The sequence below is a fragment of the Pseudochaenichthys georgianus genome, chromosome 23 (assembly GCF_902827115.2).
Source record: "Pseudochaenichthys georgianus chromosome 23, fPseGeo1.2, whole genome shotgun sequence".
In the NCBI taxonomy this organism is placed as follows: domain Eukaryota; kingdom Metazoa; phylum Chordata; class Actinopteri; order Perciformes; family Channichthyidae; genus Pseudochaenichthys; species Pseudochaenichthys georgianus.
In genome coordinates, this window is record NC_047525.1 from 8,184,455 (window position 1) to 8,207,539 (window position 23,085).

General features: G+C 42.8%; 1 protein-coding gene across 6 annotated transcripts in view; it reads left to right on the forward strand.

Annotated features, from left to right (window-relative positions):
- Positions 1 to 23,085, forward strand: part of iqsec3a (IQ motif and Sec7 domain ArfGEF 3a) — a 113,365-nt gene that overhangs the window by 45,685 nt on the left and 44,595 nt on the right. For 4 of the 6 annotated variants that reach the window (XM_034075038.2, XM_034075040.1, XM_034075041.2 and 1 more), the window contains exons 1-2: positions 3,027 to 3,093; positions 10,015 to 11,270. In XM_034075038.2, the coding sequence (XP_033930929.1) occupies positions 10,021 to 11,270 (1,250 nt within the window). In that variant the 5' untranslated portion in view covers positions 3,027 to 3,093; positions 10,015 to 10,020. Of the gene's footprint in view, positions 1 to 2,381; positions 3,094 to 10,014; positions 11,271 to 23,085 lie in introns of those variants that run through there. The other 2 variants (XM_034075036.2, XM_034075037.2) reach the window with 2 other exon arrangements.

Below are 23,085 nucleotides of genomic sequence, written 5' to 3' on the forward strand. Positions count from 1 at the left end.
AATGAAAAGAAAGCCGTCTGTGCAGAAAGAGGAAGCAGACGGAACGCTGCAGAACAGTTATTGGAGTTTAAGGTTTTAGGCTGCCAACAACACACTCTGGACCAGGCGAGGAAATAAGCATACATAGACAAATATATATAAGACCAAAAGACAGAGATAGATGTAGAGAAGTCCTTTGGCTTACTGTTCAATTGTCTCTCTTTCTGTTTAGACTTAAAGTGTGTCTTCCCTCTATAGCCTCCTCTCCCCCTGGGGAATATCTTGCTGATGTTCTCCTGCCAGAATTCTGCACACGGCAGCCCTGAGTGTCCTGATGTTATGCTCACTGACTCACCGTATCCAATAAGAGGGGGAAACAAATGTTATCTTTCTCAGGGTAATAACATTCCTAGCTGTTATCACACTGTCACCTAGTATGTGAATCTGGTACGAATTCAAAAGGATACTTCAGATTGATCTGCTGATACTGTGACAGCTGTGACAATACTGAAGCAGAAAACAAAGGCACAGCACTTGTTTTTAAGTCGGACAAATTGTTTTTCATGTTGATATATTTGTGCGTAATGCTAATATGCTAGCCAGCGTGGGCTCCGGTCAAGGCAATATCAGTCAGTCAGACACCTCTGTCCGAGGTGATATATTTCAACTACTGTTAGACGGATTGCCATGACACCTTTACAGATATTACTGGTGTTACAGATGATGAATTTAAATTACATTTGGTGATCCTCTCACATTTTATGCAACGTACCGGAAGGTCAAAAGTTCAAATGTGTATAGGTCAAGATCCCAACATTCAAGTTTTCCAGGTGGTGTATCGCACAAGTTAGCTTTTTGAGTTAAACATAATTTAAAGCAGGGGTGGTCAAACTCAAGGCCCGGGGGCCACATCCGGCCCGCGACTTCATTTTATGTGGCCCCGCAAGAGCTTGCAAAGAATATAATACCTTTAATATACGGTTACATGCCACTTTACAGAATCAGGTTGCCCATAAACTACATGTCCCACAATGCATCTCGTTTTGTGACATGCGCACTGGAGAGACTTGCTATTGTTTGCCCTAGACTTCTGCTTTCAGACGTAGTTGGTAGTTACAAAGTTATTATCCTATCCGATAATAATCCAATTCAAAGGCAATAATGTAATATAACACATTATTTTATATATATTATATGTATATTTATATAGTTACAACCGGCCCTTTGAGTGCAACCATAATGTTGAGTTTGACACCCCTGATTTAAAGGATTGCCCTGAAATGTACTCATGTGTTTCCACCAGGCTGCCTTGCAATTACATTTTGAGGGCAACACATTATCTCCAATCCTCCTCAACTGTATTCTGTGCTTATTATAAAGTGTTCATGCTAACATGCTAACATGCTAACCATGTTCTTGACACCAGCTTCTAGTCTTTCCTTATTTAAAATCATACTTTATATCACTTCATATCTCCGGTAATTTACCAGACATGAGACATGATGGCTTTTCATGTATTCATGTTCTCTCTATTAAGATGTATCGATACATTTGCTTTAATCTGTCACTGGTAATAACACCAGCATGATAAAAGAGCCTTTACTGCAGAGACAGACATATATTTAATGCATGTATGACATCATGCACATAGAAACATCATAACAGGAAGTCATAATCCAGTAGGAAGGATTCAACTCAAGGTCATCACGTTATAACTGGACACTAATATGACGGGAAGACAGAAAAAGACAAAGTAAGAAGGGGATAAAACATATTCTTCTCCATTAAAGCAAAAACAAATAGTCTTCTAAAAGAACCAAAAAAGCCTCCTTCCACAGCTGCAACCATTTACAAGCACACAAACAATCTAAAATACACTTGTATTGGCTGCTTGACTGTCCCCTGTGTGTGTGTGTGTGTGTGTGTGTGTGTGTGTGTGTGTGTGTGTGTGTGTGTGTGTGTGTGTGTGTGTGTGTGTGTGTGTGTGTGTGTGTGTGTGTGTGTTGTGTGTGTGTGTGTGTGTGTGTGTGTGTGTGTGTGTGTGTGTGTGTGTGTCACAATTCGCTGTCAGCTTTCTTGTTTTTCCTTTGTCATTTTTTTTCTCTCCTGAAGATTTTCGTTGAAATAAATAGTCCCTCTTGATCTTTTTGTCACTCCTCTTGTACACTGTGGTGTTGCCAGCTGTTCTGTGCTGTACATTTTTTGTATTTGTTTCATTGTCTGTCAGTGTCTAAAGACTAAAGCAGACAGAACAGAGCAGGTAGACAGATGAACTGGCCCTGCACCCAGTTGGTAGCACAGAGAGAGATCTTACCACTGACCCAGGCAGCCTGGAGAAGAGGTCAGAGGTCACCACGGATGCAGCAGCAACCTCACTCTGCGTTTTCTCCTCCTTTCTGCAGCGATGACCTTCCTCCAGAACCGTCTATCGGGGAGGAAGGGAAGGGAGGAGAGGGGGAGCTGCAGAGTGAGGTCGAGGCACAACCACAGCCTGAGCAACCGCTGCAAGAACCTCAGCCACAGACGCAACCCCCCCCACAGCCACAGACTCAACCCCCCCCACAGCCACAGACTCAACCCCCCCCACAGCCACAGACTCAACCACCCCCACAGACTCAACCATCCCCAGAGCAACTGTCTCAACCTCCCCCAGACCCCCAGTGTGAGTCCCAACCTGAGCCTCAGCCCGAACCACAGCCCAAAACCAAACCTCAGCCAGAACTCGAACCCGAGCCTGTACCGGAGCCCGAGCCCGAGCCTGTACCGGAGCCCGAGCCCGAGCCTGAAGTGGAGGAAGCTGAACAGGACCCCCCTGAAGCCCCTTCACCTCTTGGAGAGGAGCAGACAGTGGTGGAGCAAGAGAAGGAGGAAGAAGAAGTCGAGGAGGCAGAGAGAAAGCAAGATGGAGAGGAGGCGCAGCCCGAGCGGAGTGAGGGCGAGGCAGCACAGGAGGCAGAGGAGGAGGAGGAAGGGGGAGGAGCTAAAGGAGGGGGGGCGGGCAGGAGGGCCAGCCTGCACCACACAGCCTCGCCCCTGAGGGTGCAGCGCAACGGGGCCGGCTCGCACTCCGCCACCTCCGACTATGAGCTCTCGCTTGACCTCAAAAACAAGCAGGTAGGGTTGTGTTGGGGATGGGGGAGGGGGGAGGGCGGGTGTGTTGTCTGGGTGAGGGGAGTGGGAGGGCGGCAGGTACAGTAACTTGGTGTCTTGTCCGTCTTGTGGTCCGACATGTTTGTGGTGTCTGTCTGAGGAGGAAGACTTCCGGGTTAGGGGAGAAGCTGTTGTTTGATGAGGTTTTATTTCCAGTTGTTATGTGGTATTTTCCCTGTTGGCATTACCCACCCAAACGTGTATCGACTAATGATGAGCTTCCTTAACTTCATTACCATAAGCCATCACTGTCATGCCATCATTTCATCAGCATCCTCAGAGGGTTTGGGCTTTCACCACATTTGGATTTGAGCCTTTTCAGATACCATAATGTATACACTGATTCAGCTGTGTTGCAATTTACTGAAATGAAACAACTCCTGTGTGTTTTTTAGGTTGTACACAATGTATTCATTTGGCGTAATGCACAAATACACACACAAGTTGTGTTTGTATCTGCATGATTAGAAAGCATCATTTCCCTCTTCTCTGCTGCTTTATGAGACATGATGAAAAGCCCCCATTTCCAAAGAGAATAAAAGCATGTGAGCGTTTTCTGTTCTCATCGTATTACAGCCGGTTAAAGCCATTTTGTGTGAAACCAATATGCCTATGAACTGTGACGGTATTGAAACATGCGTTTCTATGTTCACATGCTTGTCTTCTTATCATGCTGTTCATCAGGGGCTTGGAAATCATTACACAATCATCTCCATTTCAAGAACCATCAAACCATCGCCATCTGTTTTCATTATCATCCATCTACCCTACATTCTCCAGTCCATGGATCTCCAGCCAGGTAAGAAACCGAGTTTGGGCTGATGAGTTTTTGCATATCTTCCACCAATTGACCTCATGAAATCCAGTTGACTTGTCACAAGAAAACCCATACAGCCAATGAAATAATGTATGTTGTGTTGGGTATTAAGGAACAGCTGTTATGTTACATTGTGGGAATTGTAGGATTCCAAATATTTTGAGCTTGGCAAAAACTAGGGACTTCAGGTGGGGCTATTTATTTCTGCTGCTTCAATGTTAGCCTTATTGTTTTTAAATCTGTCTCTTGGGACTACTGTAAGAAAGTGCCATACTAATGTTGTAGTTATTTTTCAAGCAGAAATGCTAAAGTGTAGCAGATTAAAGATTCTCGGTTGGATGTGCAGTTGATTTCTGTTTATAACATTGTGAATTGGTTATTTTTGGATGATTGACTGCTGGTTGTATAAACAGGACAGCTGAAGACCCTCGATGACATTGCTATTGACGTTTTAATTGACTAAGCACTTATTGTCAGAGTATCAGCAGTGGAGTCTGACACCGAGTCTTAGTTGAAGCCCCAAATATATAATTGCATTTGTCAGATTTTGCAATGTTTTTGGATGAATTGGTTTATTTATAAAAGCCCAAGTCATGATGACCTCCCACTGGCACACTTGATTACACTTAATAAACAACTAATTTGGACTCTGTCCGAATTTGTTTGAATTCAGTTAGCGAAAAGAAAACGTACAAAATCATTAATGCAGATATTTTAAAGTATTGTATCCATGCCTGGCAGCTGAAACGAGTGTACTGTGAGATGGTTGCTTCCTTTCACTCTCTGTCACCTCCATTTCCCCTATTTTTTTACTTCTATTCCTCACGCATCGCTTCCCTCGTTGAGACTAAAAGTTGTTTTAACCTCAGCTACTACCTCCATTCTCACTGCTTTAATCTCACACCCCCCCCCACTATCTCCCTGTCAACAATGCTGCAGATACGCGATCAGCCGATTGATCTTCTGTCTGTACAGCTAGGCTTGATGCATCCACAGATCAATATCAGGGTAATTGGATCTGTGGTGCGATACCTTGATTGCATGGCAGGAACCTCATGACCAAGTAGCGTTAACTTACTTTAACCTGAGCACTCTTTTATACTCTATATTTCTTCAAACTAGTTTAAATGTAGCCTCACATTGCATTTTTTATTATGCCCTTACTAGAAAGCTGATAAATGAACATGTCATTTTCATTCCATAGGCAGTTTTTTACATGACATTAATGCATTTTTGTATGTTTTGTGATGTTGAGATAAACTAACCAGGACACATCCTTATAACTCATATCCACACAAAAAACACATGTTTTATGTTTAACAGATACACAATGTTTAACCTTGAAGCTTAAAGTAGTTACAATATATCAACAGTTTAATAGGATATATTACATATAAATATATAACTTCTACAGCCTAAGTATTAATAGGAAAACTGGACTGCACTGCAATGCATGTCCTTTGTGAAAACTGTATTTTATCTTTTAGGGTGCAAAATCCATTGACTTTCAATCATCAATCAATCATGTTTATTTATATAGCCCAATATCACACATGTTACATTTGTCTCAGTGGTCTTCACAGTGTGTACAGAATATCAGTATGACAATACGACACCCTCTATCCTTAGACCCTCACATCGTACAAGGAAACACTTCCAGAGAAAACCCACAGTTTAAAGGGAACATGGGAGAAACCTCAGGGAGAGCATCAGAGGAGGGATCCCTCTCCCAGGACGGACAGACGTGCAATAGATGCCGTGTGTAAATTGAAGAGATAATACATTTTACAGCATATAGACCGAATGTTAGGAAATGCATGTGTCTATAATAAGCAAATGAATCCACAAGGATGTCAACAATCCTGTGGGAGCCATCAGGGAAGTAGTATGCTGAGAGTCTGGCAGGACCGCAGAGACAGGTTCAGCCACGACTCGAAGTCCAGGACTCAGATCCAGGACACAGGACTAAGGATCCAGGACTCAGGATCCAGGACTCCAGATCCAGGACTCAGGAGGCAGGATTTAGGACACATGACTCAGGATCCAGGACCGCAGCGACATGATCAGCCACGACTCTGGATCCCGGCGTAGAAATATGGGGGAAGCTGGGTTATTCTGAACATGAGAGTACACAGGCACAAACAGACAGAAAGACGAAGTAAGGTCCCCCCCCCCCGACAGTCTAAGCCGATAGCAGCAAAACCAACGCGCCTACGTGCATGGACTCCCGTAGGAAAGGTTGAGGGAAAGGGGTAGCAAGTAAGAAGTAAGGAACAGAGGTGGAGAGGCACAACGTGTCTGCGTACATGGACTCCCGTAGGAGAGGGTGAGGGAAAGGGGTAGGAACCGAGATGTATATTTCACTTTCCTCAATAGGTTGCAGCACTCTCATCTCTCTTTTGCACTTTTTCTTTTCCTTTAGTCTTCAGTAAACATTGACCTTTTTCAGTATCTGACTGCGGTCAAGGATGCATCATCCTCCCTGATCTTCATCCTCTGATGACGTCTTCTGTTGTCCTCCTCATTTTGTAATACAGTCAGCATTAGTTGTGTCCCAGTTTCGCTGTTACATAATCATCTCATTAATCATGCAGATGTTTCTGTGCTGTAAGACACAGTGCATGAGCATGAAGGCTAATCATCTTGGCTTTTCATTTTGCCCCCTATTTCTGCAGCATGTGATCTGGTAATGTGCTGCTTTACTCACACAGAGGTTTTTGTATATCTTAAATCGAGACCCAGGAGCATGACAGGAGTTTTAATATTTTCATGTAACGTTTGCTATATGAAGCAAATAAGCATATTTTCAAAAGAGTGGAGCAGTCCTTCCTATTGGTAATAATAAATGACTAAATAATAATAAATAACAACCAGTTTTAAAAGACAAACGATGATTTTTTAAATATATTAAAAAAAAAACGTCCCTTTTTACTGTGGCTGCTATTGTAGCTCATAAACTGGGTGAATTGCTGGACAAAAATAAAATCTCACAATGTTGTGGGTTAATGGGGTTCCCACCATTACAATCTTGCCCTTTATGCATTTCGTTTTACAAGTTAAGTGGAAATGTCACCAGTAAAATATGTCTGGTGCAGTTTCAACACTGCTAAGCAGGAATGCTTTGAGGCAGACTTGCATTGCCAGGCTATTTGAATACATTCTCCTATAACGTTCCAAAAGAAGACAGAGGATACAAACACTGCACATAAATATAAATATATATATCTGCCTCTCAAACATCTCTAAATTAAACATGCTGTGTTGGGCTTTGGCTGACCTTTTGTTTTGAGACATTACACACACTAAAACTTCCACAGAACATATAGGTATTAATATTTAATATAAAGACAGAAAAGTCACAGATTTCAAGACCTGAAAATCCACTACGGTTCTTAAAACAAGCCTTCCTTCCTCCAAATCACATTTTAGCTCCCATTTCTATTTCTTTTAAAACATCTAAACGTAAAACTCGTTGTGTACATGTAGTCTATTTGACGTTAGAATGTGTGCGTAGATGTAAAACCTCACAATGCAGTGTCTAACCACTTAGCACTGGCTTGTTTCCCACCTTGATTCATTCATTCAAAGCAGAACATGGGGTCAGCATGGGGCTGATCTGCCCGTCAACATCGATTTAGAGCCCCGGTGGAACAGAGCAGTGCCATCGCTGTTCTCTCAAACCCCCGTGTCTCCGGAATAATCTCTCTCCATCAGCACTTAGTGAAGTGATCAGAGGGAGAACTGACAGCGTGGTCATCCGTCTCATCACCTCTTATCTCTTCTCATCTTCCCGTCAATACATTTGTGTCTTCTGTACTCTGTTCATCCACCTTGTTTTATGTCCTCCCCTTTTCATCACATCTAGTTATCTGTAAAGAGGCTCAAACCACTGATGTGCAGCTCTCAAATATCCATGATTAGATTGTTGAAACAAATATCAGATGGTAATAACACTATAATCAAAGCCCCGCCTCCACTCCAGCATTAGCCTGTAGGCTCTCCTGCAGTGGATGATCCAAACATACAGCTCCCTTTGGCACACTAAGTTTATAGTGGTTTTACTACAATAACACCAGTGGGAAAACTCATCTCTAGTTCTATCACAACCCATGCTCAACAGGCATGGTCCTCCTTTCTCACAGTCTGCTTCCTCTCCACGCTTCCTCCCCCCATCCATCATCTCCCAGCTCACCCTGGTGGCTGTAATCGGAATGGCAACGTGTATCAGATACACACTCTGGGAGAGAAAGCAACGTGACCCAAATGCTTTATTCATCATCCCCGACCCTGCTTACGCACAAGGCAAAACAAACACGCTCCACTGCCACATTTAATCAAACGCAGCCAGAGCGACGGCCCCTTCCTCCCCACCAAGGGCACCTCTGCAGTGGGACTGTCAGGGGATTTTGTTCGGATGAGGGACACCTTTCTGAATGAGGTCAATCATACTATCTCTGTTTAGTTGGGAGCGCAGTCAATGCAACAAAGTTAACCTTGTAAATGTTGGCGCAGAACAATGGAGATTAAAAGTGATGAATATTCAGGCTGAGATCGATCGTGCTGCACAGAAAGAGAATCATCAGTAGATACAGTTCTAACCCAGCTTCCAATTCAGGGACCGCCTTAATATTCTCACTTCGTCCCACTGTGCACGCAGAGGCTCTGCGGTGAAATGTAAATAGAGTAGATACAATGGATTTTTAGTGTCATTCCACTTTTCTGAAGAGCTTTGTGTGTGATTCCGTACCTCTTGCGACAACGGCAGAGGCTGCCTTGTTGAACTAGCCACTTATCACACATTGCAAACCCTCGAGGCATTACAGCCTATCAGGAGTTGGTTGGGTGACTTTGTCCCGGACTAAAGCGAGAGCAGATTAGCAGCTGAAAGTCACACGTTGATCCGTCGTGGCCACAGTGACTGTGCGTTCACTTGCATTTGAATTTACAAGAAGATAACTTACCTCGACCGCATTAATCCTCGTGTACCGGCGCCCTGACACGAGAAAGCAGCTAGAATCATTTTTAACCAGGACACGTATATTATATTTGATGTTTGTGAAATGACAGAAGGTGACACTGCTTCTGTTTTAAAGCTGAATCCTCCTCCACACGCAGACCCTTGATACAGTTAGAACAGGAGCAGAATTATATTCATTGATTTAGTCTGAAAGAAAAAAGGCTTTTGAGAGTGGCTGTAGGAGATAAGAGCGTTTCAAAAGATACCCACACCCTGATTGTTCTGGGAAACTCAAAGAGGTCTCATTGAGTGTTTGAGCGGCTACCAGATGAGAACCGCTATATTACATCTCTATCTATTTCCCACAGCAATTGAGCAATTTTTCGCAGGCAAGATTAATGGCTTGTTCAGTTTCAGACAATTTCAAGTTGTATGGAGGACTCCTCTGTGGAATTCAAAGAGATTATGAGGTCTATTTGCAGAGGAAATTAACACTTTGTCCAAATGCCACGAGTCAGCCTTGTTCTCTCTTAGGAACGAGGGGCTTTGACCAAACTGGTTGTAGTGTCGGTACACAAAGCCAGCTTGCAGAATAACATTTGCAAACCATCGGATTATATAATTATTTGAATTGAGATGAATTTAATATTTTCCTTTTGCCTACTCCTTTTCATCAGGGGATTTGAATCTGTTTTTCTTTAACTACTACAATTATTCCACCCTTTTAAATGTCCACCTCATTCATCTCCCACCCACACGCTCCATGTTTTTGTACACTGCTAATCAACTAATAAACCATATTCATCTTCCATGCAGCACAGTGACAGGCAGGAGAATATGAAACATGTTGAAACACTGGTAGTGGCCTTTTCACAAACAAGTGTCTTTTAAATAGGGGATTATGGGATTCCTTAGCAATGTTTTTATTTTTACAATTTTGTGTAAATCTTGTGTTTCTTCTGCCATTTAATCAGTACGCAGCCTAATTGTCACATGTGAATGAGTACCAATGGTTTTATTTACAATTGTGGATTGTCCTGACTTGAGTCTTAACTTAAAAAATACAACAGTGATTAATTATGTTCCCTTCTACCCTTCTTTCTATTTTTAGATCGAAATGTTAGAGCACAAATACGGGGGCCACCTCATCTCCCGCCGCGCCGCCTGCAAGATCCAGACCGCCTTCCGCCAGTACCAGCTCAGCAAGAACTTCGAGAAGATCCGCAACTCGCTTCTGGAGAGTCGCCTGCCTCGACGCATCTCCCTGCGAAAGGTCCGTGTGCAAAACACTGAAGGCTTCTCCGCTGAACGGGCCCTGGCAGAAGGCTGCAACCTCACAGGCATCCCATTGGTGCGCTCACCGTCCCTGCCGGCCACGGTGGGCGGCAGCCTGACTGACCTGGAAGACTCCTTCACGGAACAGGTCCAGTCTCTGGCCAAGTCTATAGACGATGCACTCAGCAACTGGAGCCTGAAGACCATGTGCTCACTGCAAGAAGGTGGCACCTATCAGTTCACTGCCGACTCCTTCAGTGCAGCCGCCGCCGCCGCCGCAGCAGAGGTGGGTGGGGGGGGAGGAGGAGGAGTTGTGAGAGAGTCATCGCTTCCTCAAGTCCCGGTGGACCCGAGTGACCTGTCGAGAAGCGCGAGCAAACTGATGATGGCGTTCCGCGATGTGACGGTGCAGTTTGACGCCCAGAACTTCCACGTCTCATCTTCAGTCTTGGAATCGTCCACGGTCACCCTCGGCAGCAGCATCCAACCAGAAGGAACCCCCGCCATTGTCACATCTGCTTCCTCAAACTTCACTCCGGCCTCCATACCTCCTGGCCCCTCACAAGAGCCCCCACCTCCTCATGTTGAACTCCCAGCTGAACCCATATATCCCCCGCCGCCTTCCCAGGAGCCCCCTCCGCCCCCGGAATCAGAAGAAGACGAGCAGGACGATGATGATTTCCCCGCTCCTCCCCCGAGTGAAGAAGAGATTGGGGATGACGAACAGCCTCCCCTCACCCCTCTGGATAAGATGGCTGCTCCTCAGAGCCCAGAGGAGATGGTTCCACCGCACACAGAGCCCCTGTACGCCCCTCCAGCCCTGATGGTGAGCTCCCCCATGGCGCAGCCGCTGGAGGTGAAGAGGTGCGGCTCAGAGACGGCAGACAACAGCTCGGAGCAGATGAGCAGCAGCAGCACGTCCACAGAGGCCCGCTCCACATCTGAGGCCTCGTCCAAGGAGGCGCTGCAGGCCATGATCCTCAGCCTGCCGCGCTACCAGTGTGAGAACCCCGCCAGCTGCAAGTCCCCCACCCTGTCCACCGACGTCATGCGGAAACGCCTCTACCGCATCGGCCTCAATCTCTTCAATGTGTGAGTAGCAACTGCATTTTCATTATTTTGATGAGTGTGACTCAATTTTAATTTAGGGCTTGAGAGGTAGGAAATCACTTCTGGTTCATTGTTGACTGGTGAGCCATGACTAACTGCACTAAAATACAAAATCAGGTTTCCGAAAGAGATTAGGACTTCAGAGTTATTTGTAATGTGGTCATTTATTTATTTATAAAACACTTAAAGGTCACCTATTGTGCAAAATTCACTTTTTGATTTCTCTTAATACATAACTATGTGTCCCCGGTGTGCAAAGAGACTCACAAAGTGTCCGAAAATAAAACCCTCTCTTTTCCTCCTACCCACATCTCTAAAAACGGTGGTACAACGGAGCTGATCCAGATTTGCTCTGGTCATGACGACATTACTAAAATGTGGGCTGGATTTTCACCCACGGCCCTATCAGAAACGTTGCTGTATAAGAAACATTGCACAACGTGTTTTGGAAGTAATGGCCTGTGTTTACTTTAGCAAGCATCGCTAACACTCGGAGCTAACCTGCACTGGAGAGAGTGTAAAGAAGCAGGATATAAAAAAGATACGCACCTTGTGGTCAACCCGCAAGAGAAAAGGCACTTGAGCTCCATACTGTTTCAGAAATAATCCTTGATGTGGTTTGGAACATAATATGGCATTTAATCACGGCAGCGAGTAGCTGAGTTTCTCCTGGTACACAGCCTTCTCTTCACAGAGCTCACTGTTTGAATGTGGACACTCCAAATGGGCGTGGCCAGCAGCAGCTCGGCAACATTTAAAGCTACGGACCCAGAATCAGCACTTCTCTAACAGGGCTGAAATAGGGATATGAGGCATGGCTAGAATGGGTGATCTGTTTGGTATTTTGAGCAAAACACTTCGGAGACATGCTGTTTACATGTCTGAGACCTATAATATATGCCTGAAAATAGTATAATAGGAGAGCTTTAAATTAATTACTAATTTCTCTATTCTTCCAAAAAAAATTAAATAAAAATGAGGTTCTTCAAAGTACGATTTCTCAATTGTGTATTTGTGTAAGCGCAAATATATGACGAGATGGTAAATCTAGTAAAGGAATTTAGTGGCATTTGAGGCCCTCAAAAGAGCAGAGAAAAGCACTTTTCCCCACAGATCCCCACCAGGCTAAAAGAACAAACAGAATTGATCCAAAGTCCCAAGTTAGATCTTAGGTGTCATCCTTACTCTCAGAAAGGCAAATCAGGAAAGCGTTGCAAAAGAGAGAGAGGGTTAATTATTGAGACGGAGAGCTGAGGGGAGATTGATTTGTCAGAGGAAACGAATGAAAGGAAGAAAATGTCGTTACTCAGAGGTGTTAGAAGTGACGGTTGGTTAAGACCTAAAACTCGTACATTGTTCCTATGCCTTTCTAGCTGTTCATTCTTTTTCAGCACAGAATACACAGTGTTCTTGTTCACAGTTTTTTGTGACATAAAAACATTAGGCTGCTTAGCTTACACTTGTATTTCAAAGCTTTCACTTTTAAGAGCCTGAAGACTAACTGATGTGTTAATGTCATTTTGGGTAACAATGGCTGGGGTTGCAGAAGCCTAAACTTCCCAAAGTCTAATATAGACCAGGACAGATACTAATTAAGACAATGTTGATGGTGCTGAGAGAGGGAGGAACTAAGAAACAGCGTCATGCCTTTTTTTGTTTTCTTAATATAACCTGTCCACAAGTGGATAATCTAGTTTATAGTGAGATTGAACAAATCAAAACTAATCAGCTGATGATGGGCTCCTTTGGCCTTGTAAGTACTGCTCGGTTGCAGCTTATGTTAGATCAGGCAAACACAAACACACCTTTTAATCCATTTAATCCCCTTCAGTTCTTGTTTAGTGCAAAAAAAGAAGACATTACTCACCAAGTGTCTCTCTTTTCAAATGAACACTGCCTTACAATGTAATAAAACCATTCCTTCAAACAGCCGCCATATCTAGTTATGATTGCGTAGCTATGATTGGACAACCCCTGCCTTTTCTGAGATCAGAGCTTGGTAAGGACAAAATGTGTTTTATCTGAGATTTATTTCTGGTATGACTTGCCTGTATTTTAGCATGTCTTAACCAAGAACCCATACTGATCCAGGAAACTCTTGTGTCCTACTCCTACCAGACCCCCACTGCATTGTCCTCTGTGGCTTCACAAATTGTCAGCAGATGAATAGACACGTCTGTCTTGGAGAGCTTGTTTATATTAGCTGGTTGCAGCTTTTCAGTCATTGTGAATTCAGTTCTCCCCTGCTGCCTAGTGAAGAGTGACAGAGCCAGAACCTGATAAGAACTTCCCAGGACGTGTTTCAGACAGGTGCAAGGTGGTTACATGGCAGCGAGAGATAGGAAGAAAAGCTGTTGCCATGGTGACAACAGTGCATGGGGCCAGCGCGGACGAATTCTGTTTTGTTGATTTGTTGAGAGATACACTGAATCCCTATGATGTGTGTCAAACAGTGTTGTTGTAAACAATTCAACACCCATCATTTCTTAAAAGATCATTTATATTCACATTATAACCAGTTTTTACATATTAAATATTGCAGATCTTTGCTCAGTTTAAGCTACAAAGGCAGAGCAAAATCTAATTAGGGAGCGGTTTTAGATCGGTTTACCCATCAAAACAGCTCTCGTTTTATTTGTCCAACTCTTTAAATTCTCCTTTTAGAAATGTTTTCTGACCACATGACTCCTGACACCGGAAAGGAATCTTTAAATGAGCAGATTTGCCATATGCTCTATTCAATCTTCACCCAGAGCCTACCCTAAAGACCTAAACACCCCACACGCTATTTCCATGAACTGGATTCACATATTGAGCCAAACCACTGATGGAGTTGCTGGGTAACAATTAGTTGGAATACATGAGCGGTGAATTAAAAAAATAATAATAATGGCAACGATCCACAAAGCCTAAAATTCTCATTAGTCATTGTGCTGCGAGTCGTGAATGTAATTAAAAGTTCCTTCAGCGCTGTGTGATCTGGCACCTTGGGAACTGGAATGAAAAATGTTTTAATATTTCAATCCAAGTTTCTTTTGTCCTTGCCACGCCAAACGATTCTGTGGAAGCTCTCGTTGCTTTCCAAAATACTCCACTTTGACGGAAAATACACTGTTCCCATGGGTGCTCAACCAATACAATCCTTTTTTTTGTTGGGATATTGCCCAAATTAAGCTATCTCATACACATTTATAAGATTGGAACACAACAAGTAACTTAACCCGAGCTGATCAGGTGTTTAACTTCTCATTTCTTTAACAGCATGTTAGAATCTTATCAGTCTGTGCTTTTAAATTGGGGTTTTCTATTTGCTTGTGTTTGATATTGCTTTTACATCATGTATGAGAGTTTTTCAGTCTGTGGCTATAGGTATTTGTCCTATCGGTTCTGTCTTAATGTATTTATGCTGGATTTTATATATTTATTGATGTACAGAGCTTTGGTCAACTCTGTTGTTTTTAAATATGCTATCTAAATAAAATTTGATTGGATTCGATTGGAAGATTTATCCTGCGGTCATCAAAAGGATGTTAATCGGTTTCAGAAGGGTATAATTATTGGCTTGCATCAAGCAAATAAAACAACTAAGGATATGGCTGAAACTACTAAAATCGGGGCCGGTGGGTTTTACCTGGAATCAGACAAAAGGCAGGTCAGAGGCAGGCAAGGTCAGCAACAGGAACTCATGTCCAGAAACAAAACACTGGACAGTCTTACATGGAAGGCTAAGAACAATCTGGAAATGTGATCATGAGAGGCTTAAATACTGGTCTGATTGGAGATGAGTTATAGCTGGGAGCACAGGTGAGCTGATGAGGTGGGAGTGGCTGCCAGTGGGGGGAGGTGGAGCAGGGAAGAAATCCTCTACAGTGCATTCATTTTTAGAGATGTATGCCCACATCAAAAGTGGCGCAAAGTACATTAAAACCATTTAAAGGAGAGAACTATGGTTCAAGTTGAGGTCAGAATTTCGTGAAAGTCTTTCTCAAATGACTAAAAAAACTTTTTTTAGTCATTTGAGATTTAAATTATTCATTTTTTTAAATGAAATCCAAATTGAAAACTTTAAAGTAGATAAAACGTAAGACTTGAACTTTGAAACTGAGCCCTGACGTAGGGTATTTTCTAAATATAATTTCTTGAACTATCTGTTGCAGACGACATAATGGTTTTGAGCTACTTTCATTATGTCAGTCTACAAATCCCTGCCAGGTAGAAAGGAAGAACAGGATCATTTGGTCAGGCTCTATATTTACTTTTCTTTCTCAATTAGTTTCCAGACTTTGACTGTGTCACTGAGCGACAGCTCGAATGGCAGAGCAGGTCAGACTGTATCATTTATCTGTTTGTTCAGATTTGATTTACGTTTTTTAGGACATATTCTTAGAGTGGAATCAGGGACAGTAGGCCTACATATTTGTAAATGACTGTTCAATGAAAGACTAGAGTTTTCAGAAAATGACACAGCCTTTTCTATCTATTTGCAATCCCCTCTTCTCATTCCCCTGATCAAACACCTTGAACGATAAGCTGACTTTTTTATAAATTGGCTACATGGAAAAGGAGAGACAGAACGAGGAAGAGATAGCAAAAAAAAAGGAAGAGTGGGCAATCGAGCTTGGGGCTTATTAGTTCCACCAGTTCATATCCTCCCTCTAATACCTGCACTGGTGTATCCTTTGCATCTTAAACAGGGCATTTTGCTGAAGGCTAAAACGTGGGTGTTTGATCATGCAGACAAAAAAGCACACACGTATGCAGACAGTTAGTTCCCAAAGTATCTGTCTTGCAGCAGGTGGTCTCAGCACCTGAGCAGGCAGAGTAAAAAAGGTAGAGGAGAGAGTGAACTAAAGGAACAACTCTTGGAGTTTGCACTGGCCCGCATCGGGAAAAAAAGATTCAGTGCTAGAAATGGCGTGCAAAAGCAAGAGAGAGGAACTGAAAGAGACAGAAAATGGGGGAAAGTTGAGACCCCATTTACACGGGAACGTTTGCGTTTATGCACCGTATGCGTTTTCAAAAAAGTCCGTTCACACGCATTCGGCTCAATCAGTCCGTTCACACGAGACCGCTGGAAACGCTGGAAACGCTGTAGTACATATGCCGGGCCTGTAAGTGGCGCTGCTGCCACCACAAAATACACCAAAAGCAGCGAAGAAGACCCCGGAGCATGGTTGCCATGGTTGCCCTTCTGTTTATTCTCCGCGGTGGACGGCGTGTTCTCCTGCTGTATATCTCTCCGGTAGTCCACCAACAGATGAAAAACACCCACCTCTCCTCTCCGCCTCTTCCAAGGGACGAGGGAACCGTGCGGCAGAGTTTCCGTTAAAAAAATGAAATCTTCCGGACAAAATTAGAAAAGTGCCGGTCAGAGGTCTTCTTTGTTATTTATTGAGCTTTAAAACAAATGAATAACGACTATATAATAATATAAGAATAATAAACGGAGCCTCTCTTTTCCTCCCCCTCTTCTGACAGCCCAGCAGCTGATCTCTGAGCAGGAGACTGGGGAGAGGGAGGCGGGTCTATTTAATCGTTATCAGAAAAGGACCATATAGAGGCGTTTGACCCCCGAGAGCGTTCCGTTTGCAGATCTATCCACCTTGGGACCCGTTATCGTTTGCGAGGTCCGTTTCTATCATTTTGTTACGGCCTCGTGTGAACAAAAGGGCTATACGCAAGAGAAACTATGCGGATACAACCCGTATCGTCCTCGTGTAAACGGGGTCTCTGAGAGAGAGACTACTTAATAAAGTTCTCACCTTGAGTGTGTGGAATAACAATGACTCCATTATGTGAGGAGAGAGTGTGTCAAGGACACTGCCACCACACAAGGGAGCTGGGGGGGGGGGGGGGGGAGAATGTGAGGATGGGTGACATGATGCCACATTACTCTTTTTGTATGCATGGCTTTTCCATTAAATATGACTTGGTTAGACATAGAAGACGTGTTGTGAAAGCATTGACATCAGAGCAGCTCAGGGTGGATTCAGAATGGCTCTCCATCATGCATGGAAATGGGGCACTTTAAAGGTGGGGTAGGTACGTTTGAGAAACCGGCTCGAGATACACTTGTTGTTATATTCCATGGAATGCTCTTAACATCCCGATAGCAATGAATATCTTAAGTGCTTTGACAAAAAATCCATAAAAAAATGTCATGTGTGGAAGCCGTGGTATTGTAAAAAGCACGACCAATCATCTGATAATGGCTAAAATAACTGGATGGCCTACCTGCCTGTCAGCCTTCCATCTGTGCACAAACTTATCTTGTGCCCTCATTGGTCATGTGTGTGTTGGAGGAGGGGCTCTGTAAGGAAGTGGCAGATTTTTTCCGGCTGTGTATTTTCAAATTCTAGCGCACTCAAGCTGGTTTTTCCAAAATGACCTACCCCACCTCAAGATATCATTGCTATCGGGATGTTAAGAGCATTCCATGGAATATAACAAAAAGTGTATCTTGAGCCGGTTTCTCAAACGTACCTACCCCACCTTTAAGGTTCATGAATTAAATAAAAGGGGGCATAGAAATGTATAGGGGATGGGGCGAGTGTGAAGAGAGGAATCTGAATACATGAGGGAAGGCTAATTAACGCAGAAGATCAGAGAAGCCTGCCAAACTCCTGCAGAGGGACAACCTGACGCCTGAGGAGAGTTCAGGTTTGAGCTTGTTTGTTTGTTCACAAACCTTGCGTGTATTAACATTCTGCCCTTGGTGCTAAATTACCAGACACATAATTACTTACTCTGAACTCCAGATGGCCAACAGAGAAAGCATTTATTATTTTTCTAATGCAGCTGGTATGTGTTGTGATTGAGTGTTAGCAAGCAAACAACATAACGCTAAAGCTAATGAACAGAAAGCTGCAACATCTCAGGATCAGAACCAGGATCATGTTTATTGCCAGGTATGTTTACACATACAAGGAATTTGCTCTGGTGTGTGGTGCAAAACACACAACATAAGAAAATAAGGCAAAAAATATAATATAGTTAAATATATATTTAACAAAAGAATAAATACAAGTATTAACACCGCATTTAAATATACAAAATACTCTAAGGAACAAAAAAAAAAGAAACAAAACAAAAATATTCCAAAGTTATCTTACAGTATAAACTGTCGTAAGTAAGCTAAAGTAATAAACATATCTTCCAGTAATGAATAAACAGTTTAAATAGATATCAAGTGCAGGATAAATGGTGAAATGGCTCAAGCTATCGATAGCCTATGATTCCAGCTCTTACCACTCTAATGGCGCTTTTCCACTGCAGGGCCTCGCTCGGCTTAGTACAGTATGGCTAGGCCTCGTTAGGCCTTGTTAGGCCAGGCTCACTTTATGCTGCGTTTCCATTACAGTTTAGGAACTGGGGTAGTAACTATAGTAACGCAGTGTGGGCAGAGCCGTGACGTCATCTTCAATGAGAAACACAAAACCAACATCAGCCGTTAGCTGTTAGCCCTCAGAGCTCACAGCTCCTCAGCTCTGTTCAGAAACTAGACAACAGTTAAACAAGTACAAACCACAGTCTGTGTCATGGCGAATACAGTCGCTGGTTTATTTATGTCTGTAGGCCGTTGTTGTGAGTGTGGACGGTCGGAGCATATACAGTACAACGTTAGCTTAGCCGATCTCCATTCAGAAAACACGCATTTTAAAAGGTTTTTTGCCTGCCGTGTGTCTGCAGACTTGTCAAAGCATTAATTCATGGTTTTTACTAACCGTATCAGTATGTTGCGACTTCGGCATCATTTTGAAACGTGTTAAATTACAATTAAATCATGGTAAAATATGTTCATTTTGTTGTAGTTGCCAGCGATTCTCTCACTAGTTTAGCATACTCAGCCCGGTTGTTGGCCCGGAAAGAACCTCAATTTTGGAGAGCCAGAAAACTGTGAAAAAGTATCCGCTAGCCAGAACTACGCCTAGTGGAAACGCAACCAAAAACGGGCCGGGCACGGCACGCTTAAACCGCGCTCCACACTGTAGTGGAAATGCGCCACAATACCCCTTTCCCACCAAACCTCTTATTTTTAGCCCCAGTTGTGTTTCCACCACCCAGAGCCAGACTGGTGCTGTGTCATTATATCATCGTTTACGACGTCCCTTATTTTCTCCCCAACGCAGCTCACAACATCAACAATGGCGTTCTGCATTGGGTCGCTGCTTGTGTCGCTATTAATCATACAAGGCCAGATTAAATTAAAGAACAACTTCTCCAACATTATACTCTTTCCAAGAGTGCAGTGCTTCATTGTTTATTTATGTGGTTCGGCGGTTTCTCTTGTATTAGATGGGTGATGTTAACTGAATCTCATCTGGCTATCTTATTTATATCATATATAATTTTGTGGCATAAGCCATTTTCTACAGGCACATTTAAGTAATTATACTTAATAATTAAGTAGAACCTCTGTATCATTTTACATTTAACCAAATGGACTGAAATATTGTCAGTTCAAATGTATGACACAAGGTTATTGGAGCAATTTTCCCTTTTAGATTAAACTTACTGAAAGCGTTTTAACCACATCCTGTTGAAATTCATTTAAACATTTCTAAATAACACATTTAGTACATGAAGTGTTAATGCAGGGGTTCATGCAGGGCTCTGGGAATACATTTAACAAGGTTGCTTACATAATCGAGTGGAGGAAAGGCATATCATTATATTCTTGCTTGCAACAGCAATTCTGCAGCAGTTCAATGATTCAGGGTTTTCAAGCGTTTACATTCACACCACTCAATCGTGTTACCGCTCAGAGAAATGCACAGGGCACGCTAACCAGCCATCAATCTATCACTGGTTAGAATGAAACAGAAATGTGCACGCATTTGGAAAAATAGGCAACATGCAGCGCTGGCAGTTGGGCTTGTAAAGGCTATGAAACACAGCTGTGAGATATGGCCACTGTGCACAACCCAAATAGATCTGAAATACAGGGCCAGTAAAAGAGGATATAAAGGTGTAGCGGGAAGTATGTGATGGAGTCCAAGATATACAATAAACAAAGTGTGTGTGCAATAAAGAGGGAGATGTGCATGTCAGGGAGAATGATGTATAGGCATGGGGCCGTTTATCTGGACCCAGATGTCCTTTTAGCCCGACATCTGGATTCTGTTGCTTTCACTACTCTGTTATTTGTGTCACATCATGTTGTCCTCACAATATTACAGTAATTTATCCTAAAACATGACTTGTATGACCTTGAGGAACAATTCATATGATTGTTTTCTGCTTTGCCACCTTAACAGCTTAGTTAGACCATTTGATTAAGTTCCCCTGGTAATAATAGTGTAAGCTGTACCAACAGTCCAGCCTTTAACATTAAAACAAGCTACTGATTGTCTGATAAGGACAGTCTCTTTGTGCACCCCTCATCGGTATCTATCCATCTTGTTATGAAATCATCAAAGAACATTGATGAAAACTTAAGACTTTTAAACAAAAGATTCAAAGCCATACAGCTAGTTTTTTTCATGCGAAGTTCACAATGCAGTTGAAAATTGTTTTCCCTTCCACTCATAGTGAACATCTGTCCTAAATTAAAGGGGCAAAACCACACCTATTATGTGATGTCACTATATTTCATCAATACAACATTTAAAACAATAATTAACATAAACACAGGGAAATAAATGTATATATATAATATATATATAAATAAGCATCTCCCCTGCAGGGTTGGGGTAGTTACTGAACAAAAGTAATGAATTACACTTTACTGGTTACTTAAGAAAAAAAAGTAATGCCTTACTTTATTAAGTAAGTAAGTAAGTAAAACTTTATTTATATAGCACCCTTCTCAACACGGATGTACAAAGTGCTTTACAGTACAGTACACAGGACACAATTCACAGTACAACTATAAAATGTAGAATAAAAGGCATAAAACGGCAGCAGGTAACACATAGGATAAAACATACGACAAAACACCCATAATAAAAAAAGAAAAAAAGAAGACAGCCACTAACTCACCTCCGACGACGACGACCCAAAGGCCTGTCGGAAGAGGTGGGTCTTTAACCGCCCCTTAAAAAAATATATATATATTAAATGTTATTAAAAAGTATTAAAGTATTAAATTACTCACTGCTTAAAGTAATTAATTACACTACTAGTTACATTACTTTAGGACTACTCTGTAACATCACCTGGATTACATTACTGCGTGACCGACAAATGTAATCTGATTACCGTAGCACGTTACTTTGTAGCGTGTAACCCCCCAACACTGACATCCTGCATCATTCCCTCCCGATCCTTCCGCTGTCTTCATTCCCTGATCCACTTGATAGTGCGAATAATAATCACCATGTGCGATCCATCTGTTGTTGGACAAACATCAAATGTGTGATTTCTGCCAGATTCATTTGGCGAGACATCACCTTCAGCTGAGGGTGAGCCAGCAGCAGAGAGCATGCTGGGGGCTGTCACAGCAGATGCTTCCAGGCGCTCCAGCCTCTCCATCCTCCTCACACTCACCTTGCCTCACATCTGCTCTGTCTGATCCTCTTCCAGCCTCTTCCTTCCATCCTGCCCTTTATCCCCTCTCCCCTCCCCTCCGTCCCACCCTCGTGGTATAAACCCATTAGCTGCGGTACACACACACACACACACACTTGTGTTATGTAAAAGCTGAGGTTTAAACACTGTATAGAGACTGCAGAGGGCTGTGGCAGTGATGTAGCCCCCCTAGAGCATCCACCCTCTGTGTCTAATGGGGTTATTAATAGTTAGGATAACCCTCCCTTGTTCATATGTAAGTAACTTGTTGTTCATACAGCTGACAACAATTCCCTCACTGTTCATGTAGGTAAACAGTCGTGCATTCACATAAAACCCACCCGAAAGTATATTAGAACATTTCTCTTTCAAAAGTCATCTATTATGATTAACCCTCCTGTTGTGTTCAGGTCAAATCTGTCCATTTGACTACTTGTCATAAATATAGTGTTTCACATTGATTGCTTCAAGGTTTTATGATATCCTCCACAGTAGGCATTTGAACATTATAAAGTCGCTGATCAGCAATGTGGAGTAGTCAACTTTGTTACACCTACAGTATTGTGTTCCCAGTAAGAAAATGACTACCATAGGAAATGAAATATAGATTATGAACCCTAGATTATGTTCCTCCATCAGATAGGACACCCCCCCAAGTAGACAACCATTTGGTACTTTTGAATACATTTTCAGTGTCTATTCTTTCAATAGGGTGATTTGGTTTGGTTAATGTTTTTTGTGTTGATGTTAAATTTGACCGGAACACCAAAGTATAGGGGGAGAAACACACACGAAAGGAGGGTTATAGGATTATACATTTGCATCAAATGTGGCAGCAAGTGACAATTCCTGCATTTTCAAATATAGTGTTAAAATATTTAAATGAGCAGAAGAGGTCATATTAATTGGGAACAAAAAGTTGTGATTCAGTGGTAATGTTGTGACAGTCTGCTGGTAATTAAATACATCGATTATTTAGTAGGCAGTTTGAAGTACACACTGATTGAGTTTGGAGTGTACCCACTATCAAGTGCATCAAGAACAATTTATTTTAGGTTGACATAATATCGGAGGCTGCCAAAACATTACATGAGTTGTGTTATGCTGTCAAAAGACCTCATGAAAGACGACACAGGAAGTGAGGATACCCGGCCCGGAGGAAGCCCGGGGTCCCCTTCTGGAGCCAGGCCCAGAAGGAGGACTCGTCGGCGAGCGTCTGGTGGCCGGGCTTGCCACGGAGCCCGGCCGGGCCCAGCCCGAAAAGCAACGTGGGCAACACCTCCGCTTC